Genomic DNA, 9,713 nt, shown 5'->3' on the forward strand with positions numbered 1-9,713 from the left:
AAATAACAAAAAGGTTTGATAGCATTGTTGATCAACATATTTATAACAATAATTTAATATATTTTAAGAAAACTCAATATGACTTCTTCCATTATGAGTTAATGTCGTTTAAAAACGATAAACTGACATATGTTACTAAAATCTTTTCCTCTTTTCACATGTTTATTTTGCAATTTCAAGAACAAAATAGAACAGAAAAACCACATTAAGTCTTCTTAAAAAATATTAAGGCTGAGAAAAACATTAAATCATTACTACAAATATAGTAACAAAAAATATTATTAATCCTAACAAGAAATAAGAGAAAAATGACTTTGAAGGTAAAAGTTGAAAAATATATCATACATACGTACTCAATAATACAAAATGCCAGAATTTAATGAAAATAAAAATCATGCAAATTGTGTTTAAAAAGCAGAAAGATAAAAAGGTTTACTGTATTATAAACAATTACTCTATAAAATCATAGTAAATGTTAGAAGAGGAAACATGAGAAAAATATGAAAATATCAAGATAAATGTGTGATCATACAAGAATACATACAATATAACTTGATTATATATGAAAAGATATTACTATAAGACATCAATCAAAGAAAAAGTAATAGAATCATTTGTGGTTTAGACATTTGCAAAGAAAGCTAAGACAGATTCAGAGGATATTTCAATCAAGTTTAATGATACCATGTGAACCATGCAAACTAGTGAAATCAGGCTATAGTTGTTGCTATATCTCACACATGCAAAAACAGGAAATCAGAAATGTGTAGTTACACCATGGAAGAGTTTGTATGTATACTAATCATTTAAACATTACAAAATACGGTCAATGTACGTTGAAGAACAGTTCAATCAAGTGTTTGAGAAAGATTCATTTAGGCATAAATCCTTACCAATAGAAATAAAGAGCAGCAGATTTATTCCCACCAAGTGGAAGAAGAAGAAGAAAATGGCTTTGCACTAGTTTGATGGACTGATAGAGTTCAACAGTTGGTAGTTGTCACATTCTAATAGCATTGGATGGACTGTTTATTGGGTTAAGGTGTAGTAATTGGCATAAATGAAGGATGATCAATGACATCAAGGTCTGATATAATGCAGCATTTTTCTACAATAAAAATGGATCTAGCATGATGTAGAGTTGAAGTGTGAAGCCTAGAGGTTTCTCATCTTCACTCTTAAGTTATTCCATAAGCATAACTTTCAAGACATACAAGTTTCCTATTCTGCATCTTCACTCACTCCTTGCTTACTGTCCCAATCATCTTTGGGCAGTGGAAGCATATCATGACTATTACCTGGTCCAGGACTAAGCCTTCTCTTGTGTTCTACAAAAAAGAAAAAAAAAAAGTCTACAACTGTTAAAATTTGAGGATGAACAAATCTAGAACAAGAAATGGTTCTGAAGAGAGATTACTTTTGCGAGTGATGGCTTGTCGAGTCATTGCCAAGAATTCATCCCATTTAAATTTACTAAGTTCGCGCTTCTCCTCCTCGGGAAGCTCAAAATTGGGCTCTCTCCCACACATGAAAGCAGCCCTACAGATAAATAATAAAGTGATCATGAAAACTTTACCATTACAGTGTTGAATATTCCTCCTTTTCATGCAATCATTGAAATACTAACTACTTTGTTTGAGAATTAACAATGGTTTATGGTAGCTAGCCTGCATGCATAATGAACTTTGCCAGATACTAGAAAATTTAATGAAAAATAGGCTCTATCCAGAGACTGTTCTTATCTCAAACCTAACACTCCGAACAAAATAATCTGCTTAGATTCAAAGTAGCTTTGTTTTCTCTTTCAGCTACAGAATTCAATTTAGTTCAATTGTGGTAACTACTATGATTATGAAGTGGGAAAAAAAACATGTTAGGATATGGAAAAGGGGAGGAATAAGGAGTAGAGAGTGAAAAGCACATGCTCTAACAATGAGAACAGAACCAACTAGGTATACTGTCAGGTTATCAATTACAACTGAAAAGCTTGCATATTCTCACTATAACTTTGAAGCATTGAAAGGAATTAGTGATGGTAATAGTTTGTATAATTCAAGATACTACCTATCATATAAATGAGCAGCTTCTTCTTGTGATCCAACAGTCCCTAGATGGATCTGTTTCTTGTCCACCTTGATAGCGGCTTGCCACTTCATATTTTTGAAGTATACACCTCTCATTAAGCATGGTTCTTGATTGTGCAAATTCTTTCTTCTGTGTCGCTTTCTGCGTTTGATAGGAGGTCCTGCTAAATACAGGTAAATGAGGTAACAGACAATACATGCATAAAAAACATGCTACCCTAACAAAGTTGTTCAGTTTCAAGAAAATGTTTTCTATTTCCACTTCCTGTTTTCACTAATCACTACACAAATATCACCATCTTTTCACTTTATTTATTGCTTTCAAATATTTCTCCAGGAAAGCATTGTGCTATTTTCATAATTTCTGATTTCAACACAAATCTTAGCATTGTCGTATTTTCATCATTTCCAATTTCAATTCAAAACTTTGAAATAAAGTAGTGAAAACAATGTGGCACTTTTGTAATCATGATAAAAAAACAAGAAATGTAAACACAAGATGTTTTCTCAAACTAGCTAGCCTGAAAATGTTTATGTTAACTTAGTATACTCACAGTCAAACTAAAGTTCAACCATAAACATCTTTATGTTCAGTTCCTTTCTTGTCATTTAATCATCATGTACTGCATGATAGCAAGGATAATGGGTTATCCATGAAAATAGGATTCCTTGAATTAATACAGTTGATGTCACAAAAACACAGTGAGCACAAATTCCCAGGGTACATAACGGGTAGCTTTACTAGTCATGCAAACCAAATATCCAGTACACGGAGTAGTTAGAGGATTCATCACTCATTTTTTATTGCTGATTCTCATTGATAAGAAATTTCTGTAAATGATATACAAGACTATTGCATTCCAGTGAAGATAATAATATACCCAATGTAAATAAGAAGCAATGTTGATGACCATTTAAGTATGACCAAATAAGCATATTCAGACATTCACTCAAAGAGTGTATAGAAACATTTAAACATTTATACCATAACACCAAATTAGGTATTTTTCCTCAAGATGTATAATCATACTAGCAAGTGGAACAAATGTACCAGATAAGGAAATAGAACACACATGACACATTACGAAAATAATGGAAAAATTTCTTCTCACTGATCATATGTATTCTCTAATTTTTAACTACCAAATAGACCCTTCTCCATGTATCATCTTAAGGTTTTCAATAACATATAGACACTGTTTGTAGATAACTTTGTTCTGTAATCAAGCTCCCACAAAGTGGTTCAATTAAGACGCTTTATGATTTTTACTACAAACCAAACTCCTTTATTACCCCTTATCTTCAAGTCATGTGATGTGAGTTTAATTATCATTATGTCAACTCTTTTTTTATGTATAATTCCACTAAGGGTTGTTAAGTTATGAAACTCTACAAATAATGATAGATAACTCAAGAAATTAATAAAGAAATCTAAAAGACCGTTGTTGTAATAGTATATTAGGAGTAAAATATTTTAGGTGTACTTAATGTGATGTTAAAACTACAAATTTATCTAAGTAGATTAGAAATAGAAATCAATTCAAATTTGTTTGGAATTGAATGTTATTTGACTTTAGCTTCAATTGTTGACATTGACATTCGCCCCCCTCTTTAGATAAGTTTATTTTAAGGGTAACAATGTAATTATCAATTTAAAACCGTTTAGTTCATCTTGTGTTTCAAACAAGAAATTTGAATGGTAAAACAATTAAAAAATTCTACTTTTTTAATGGGATCCAAACTTGAGGATTGACTTCTAATTAACATTAAACTCATTCTATATTTAATAATTACATATATATCTTAAAGGAACATCCTTTTACTAGGTAAGGTAAGTCATTATAATAAACTAAACCACAGATTAAAAGAAAACAGCAAACAATTGGCCTGTTAAACTGACAAACCTGTGATTGGTTGAATAAGCTGTTCTTTTGATGAGCTTGAACCAGAAACATTTGATGATCCTGGCTCTTCTAGCACAGCAGTATTCTGGTTAAGATAAAACAGGTTAGTTTAAGCTTTTGGTTGTCAAGATTTAAATAACACATAAAATACCATGGACCTAACTTTCTAATCATATCAACTTAGTAAACATCTAATTCATCAACATGTAAATGGTAATCCAAGTAAAAACTTCCTAATTCTGGCATTAGAAGATAGAGTTGTGAGGCATCAATCAAATAACCCTCCCCCACAAAATAGGATAAGACTTCATAGTAGAGGTGGTTGGTGTAGTAGATCCATGCAAAAGCAGATCAATACATGAACAGTTATCCTATGAGAAATGGGAATGATTATGTTTTTGAATTGGAAAGTATACATGCTCCAATGAACATTACTGAACCAGACAAAACAAACACACCCCACTTCGTCTCTATTTGATATAGGACTTATTACTTAAACTTGCACGCCAGCATACCATCTCATCCAATATACTTCACCAACCACATCTACTAGCATCTGTGTTCTTTTGTTTTAATAAACAGAAAAAAAAGAATGCAAAAGCAGGATAACATGAAAGGAAACAAAACAACTTTGAACATAAAACATGTAATGCAAGTCAATCTATCTGTACATCTAACAAAGACACTCCCTAAGAAGACCATTAGAAAAACACCACAAAGAAGCCAAGTGAACTAGTTAGTTACAAAGGAACTCAGGAGAAAAAAAATAAACCAGTAAAAATGTCCAGAATTTCTTTCTGGCTATATACACCAAATAACCGCAATTTGATAACAATGCTAAAGCCTTAGAAAATCTGTATTGGTTTTGAGTCCTCTAAAATTAACAGAGGTTCTTTTATGATCCAGGAGAAAACCCATCAACACCAAACAAGTTATTCCAGAGAAGGGAAACTGCTGACCAGTGCAAAAACAAATGAAAACCATTTTCAGACGCAATCACTAGGAGACAACTTGAGAGCTTTTCTGAATTTGAAATGTATCACTAATATTAATGCGGTTTAGAACAGCAATGCAAGCAAAAGATTTGACCTTGGAGGGAGCAACTAACTCCCAAATTGGCTTTACCCAAAAAGCCAGAATCAACGCACAAAGGTTATGTGAAAAACTGAAAAGATTGGAAGATAATAAACAAGAGGCGTCAAAAAATCAATAATAAAAAGCTTCTAACCTATTCACGCAGCTGGAGAACACACAGAAAGAGTATGGATGATGATCACATAATGCTCCTATGTTGAATGTCATATTATGCTGCTTAAAACTCTAAGCATCACAAGACAGATGGGTCTATGTCCAGTGTAGGCATTATAACACATAGACAACTTTTACCTAATACATAAGAACCGGATAGAATGTGCCTCTGGTGTGCAAGTTATCACACCCATGGTCAATGATTAATTAAGTCCAATAATTACTTAGTATGAATTTTTCATATAAGGTTTAGGCAAGAACATTTTGGAAGATTGATAGAAGGCAAAAACTAAATCCAAATATATAAAACTTCAAGAAATATTCAGACAAAAGGCAAACTTGTAAATTGTGCAGGAGTATTAGTCTTTAAATATACAGAGATTAAAATTAAAACATTCCAAATAAAAGGAAGATTTGAAGACAAGATGAAACGTTACCCTGGGCCTTTTTACCTTATTTAGTAAAGTCTATAAAATAAATTTGGATAGGTGGACCACCAAATTTATCCAACTAATTACCCAAAATGACTGAAAAAAGAGAAAAAAAAAAAAAAAAAAAAAAAAAAGAGTTTTCCAACCAACCACTTAACATTGGGCATACCCATGTTGTAAAGATGAATGATAATGACCAGAGATTCAGAATGAATCATTATTCGAAAGCTGGTACTCTTGAAATCAATTTGAGTAATTCTCATGGGTTGAATTCTCCTTTAAGCAAACATGTTCAAATAAAGATAGAGAATGCATAACTGATGCCAAACTCTCTTCCTCACCTGGATATTTCAATTGAATTTACAGCATTGTAATAACAAAATAAAATAAAGGTTTGAATGATCTGATATGTAGCTAGTTGAAATGGACTTCAAAATAAAAGATGTCCTAAACAGATACCAAGTCAAGAAAACCTGAAGTACACTTACAGAAAAACCAAATTGAAGTTTAAAAAAAGCGTGTATATAATCATCTATCATTAGTAATGTTGTCCATACACTGTCCAGGTTGCTTGCATCATCGGAAAGCACAGGCTGCTCACTCTTGGGTTTAGCTTGCTGGGTTGAATTTTCAAGACTAGACAAATTCTCACAGTACAGAGGGAGTGGAGTGACAAAGGAACTGTTACCTGCAATAGAACAGATATATTTGAAACAATGTCAGTTAAGTTTAAGATACAATCATAAAAGTATTCTGCAACAATTGAGATAAACATGTTTACCAACTCTTTACCTGAACATAGTCCCAAGAGTCTGCGCCTTCTCAAGCTCACCATAGCTGATTTAAGTCTTCTTACCAAGTCATCAAATCGAAGTGGTTAATTTCGTATAATACCAACTTTTTCCTTCAATTCAGCTGGGGAGTGAGCACCACAAATGGAATGTTTCAGGCAGATGAAAATGAAAGATAGACCTACAAGGAAAGAAGAAAGTTCCAAGATCAGTTCCATGTTGTAAAACCAAATAATGTCATGTCAGAGATTCAAAAATTTACTATCAAGTCTACAAGAAAATAATTTTGCAGCCAATGAGTAAAAGACAAAAGGTGTCTTAGAAGATGCACATGACTATTTATGCCACAAAAAGAAATGGTCTCTTCCAAGTTCTGGGACCAAAAATAGATAAAAATGATCAGAAGTGAAAAGTAAAGAAGGGAAAACACGGGATTACACATTCAGAACTAGATCCCAACAAAACAAGGTTTAGCAAATCATCCTGCTTTGACTTTTAAGCAGTGCAGAAAAAGTGATCCTGTGCTTCATGTAGAAAAACTTCCATAAACAAACACACAAATGCAGAGAAACATTGATCATAATACAATTCCAACCAGTCCAGAACAAAGTCGGTAAACAATTGCTCAAATCAGCAATCCAATTTGATCACAACCAGAAGTATCACCAACCCCTTCAAAACTGAAAGGTGAAAACTATTTTCAAAGAAAAAAAAACTTTTTTTTGAAAACAAAGTTGATAATATCCTGGTTTTTCTAAGGAGAACTCCAACAACATTATATGGAATCCAATTTTGGAAACAAAAAGCACGCACATGAGCCAAGTCTTTCTCTCTAGGTTGAAGTCAACCCCATCAACCTACCACCTTTCTTGGAAGGGGGACGGTAACAGCAAAGACAGACCCATTTGACCTGACAGAAACACAAACCAAATAACACATTGAAAAGAAAATTGAAGACACCCAGAAAAGCCAACAAGAGAAAGACCAAGTCTTTAGGCTTTTGAGCAGTCAACTCAAAATGCCCATGACCAGAAATCTCATCACACACCAAGGAGGAAAGAAAGAGGTGAAAAAAAATAGGCTCCAGAAAGACAAAAACATAAGAGAGAAAAAAAAAATAGAGAGAAAAAGAAAGGAAAAGGAAGCCATTGTTGTTGGAAAATATACCTGAAAAAAAATAAAAAAATAAAAAAGTGAAAAGGGTGGGATAAGGTGGCAGGAGAGAAGAGAAGTGGTGAGAAATCTGAAGGGAAAAAGTAAGAGAAGAGGTAGAATTATGAGAATTTTGGGGGAAGAGAAGGTGGTGAGTGTGGTATGAGATAATGTGAGTTGTGTTGTGTTGTGTTGTGGCTCATGCATCTACCACCTTTTGTTTTTGTTTTTGTTTTTCTCACTCTTTCTCTCTTTCTTTCTTGTGTTGTTGTGATGGAAGGGGTGGTATGGTAAGGTAAGGTGTAATGGTATGATGGTTGTGGACAGAGAAAGTCTTTGTAGAAAGAGAAAGAGAGGGTTGAAAAAATAGAATGAGAACGTAACTAATAGCTGCTCTCTCTACTTTAATAGCGTTCAATGTCAATGTTACCCTTTAAAGAGCCAACAAATACCACTGAGGTTAGTTACGTTTGAGACATCTTCTTTCCCATATTACCCTCCTCTCTCTATTACCTATCTATTTCTATAATTGTACAATAATTCACTGTGTTTGTTTGTACTATAGCGGCTGTTTTTCTGGACTTCACTCCACCTTTCTATTCTCACCCATTACTACTCATATTTCACTCACTCATCATCTTAGAAAATATTTCAAGAGAAATGTAGACTTATGTATTTTCAAACTATTTTTTAAATATAAAAAGTATTTCTATACATAAATTTCAATTAATATCTTAAAAAAATTGTTTTAGTTACTATTTTTAAATAAAAAAAAAAGTGTTTTTAGTTGTTTTTATTATAAGATAATATCCTATATAAAAAGTTACAACAGTTAAAATTAATAATGAATTATTTGAGTATGACTGATTTTAAATTTTATATTGATGTGTTTGTTGAAAAGTTTGCTAACGAGAAGGAAGAAGAAATAAATTTAACAAATATGTCGGGATTAGTTAGTTAAAAAAATCAGATAAATATCACGTATTATATATATATAATTAAGTTATTTATATTTTATTATTTAAAAAATATATGATTTTTTATTTTGATTTTTAGTTTTGTTGTCATTAGTCATATGTGCTAGCGTTGAAGGTGAGTTTGATACGTTCAGACATCTGAATCCTCTCGTGTAACCAATTGGGTAGTGAGGTGAGGTTGGGAGTAAGCATTTTCTAGTGTTAAATAATTTAGCAGACAGTTTCATAATTAAGGGAGAATGGTAAGTTATTTGGATGATGATTTTGTGTATTTGGAATAATGAGTACATTTGGTCTGTTTGGACAGTTTAGACAAGTCAGTTGTGACTTGTTAGACAGATAAAATTGAACAAAAAAAACATTAAAAAAGGCATAATTGAATTAGAGTCAATAAATCATAGGATGCGATGTTTTGAAGTTAAATTTAAACCTACACAACTTTAGAATCACTGTATAATTGGTAAGTCCATCTAGATAAGTTTAAATAGGTGTCTGACACAAATTTAGAGTGTTAGAATATGAAAAGTATGATACATATTATATTAACACAATATGAAACGTATGATATATATATATATATATATATATATATATATATATATATATATATATATATATATATATATATATTAATATAATACGAAAATATAAGTTAGAAAATCATGATATATATTACATTAATATAATAGGGATATATAAGATGCAAGGAAGTACGTATGATATAAATTGTTATCATAATATTTATATATAAAAGAAAGTTTGAGATATATTATATTAATATATTATATATAAGAGATGCAAGAGAGTAAATATGATAATAAATGATATTAAAATAATATTTTTTTATAGAAAATTAATAATAAAGATTACATATGATATCAAATTTTATCTGTTGGAAATGTATTATTTTACAAGAAATTGTAGAGTTTTGTAGTGTGATTGAGATAACATGAGAGTATTGTCCATTTGATATGATTGGAAGTGGTTGTGGAGCATGTTCTGATACATATGACTTTATCTTTAAAGCTTAAACATGTTGTTTGATTATAATTCAAAGGTATATGAGTTGGAAAAGAAATAAACATGGTTTCAAGGTTATTGGTGGTGGTTTAATTATAAAATCTCT

General features: G+C 31.5%; 1 protein-coding gene across 4 annotated transcripts; it reads right to left on the reverse strand.

The window, feature by feature from the left end:
* Positions 1–847: 847 nt before the first annotated feature.
* On the reverse strand, positions 848–8,004 carry LOC106759544 (ethylene-responsive transcription factor-like protein At4g13040). 4 transcript variants are annotated; one of them, XM_014642759.2, is made up of 8 exons: positions 7,626–8,004; positions 7,272–7,368; positions 6,460–6,639; positions 6,225–6,355; positions 3,989–4,073; positions 2,065–2,248; positions 1,418–1,539; positions 848–1,328 (listed from the first exon to the last, which is right to left on the reverse strand). In XM_014642759.2, the coding sequence occupies exons 3-8, from the start codon at positions 6,500–6,502 to the stop codon at positions 1,222–1,224; spliced, it is 672 nt and encodes a 223-aa protein (XP_014498245.1). In that variant the 5' UTR covers positions 6,503–6,639; positions 7,272–7,368; positions 7,626–8,004; the 3' UTR covers positions 848–1,221. The 4 variants fall into 4 exon arrangements, with proteins under 4 accessions (XP_014498245.1, XP_014498244.1, XP_014498248.1 ...); XM_014642758.2 differs by lacking the exon at positions 7,272–7,368; XM_014642762.2 differs by lacking the exon at positions 7,272–7,368 and having other exon boundaries at positions 2,065–2,245; positions 7,626–7,999.
* Positions 8,005–9,713: the final 1,709 nt, after the last annotated feature.

The sequence above is a fragment of the Vigna radiata genome, chromosome 4, assembly GCF_000741045.1.
Source record: "Vigna radiata var. radiata cultivar VC1973A chromosome 4, Vradiata_ver6, whole genome shotgun sequence".
Taxonomy (NCBI): domain Eukaryota; kingdom Viridiplantae; phylum Streptophyta; class Magnoliopsida; order Fabales; family Fabaceae; genus Vigna; species Vigna radiata.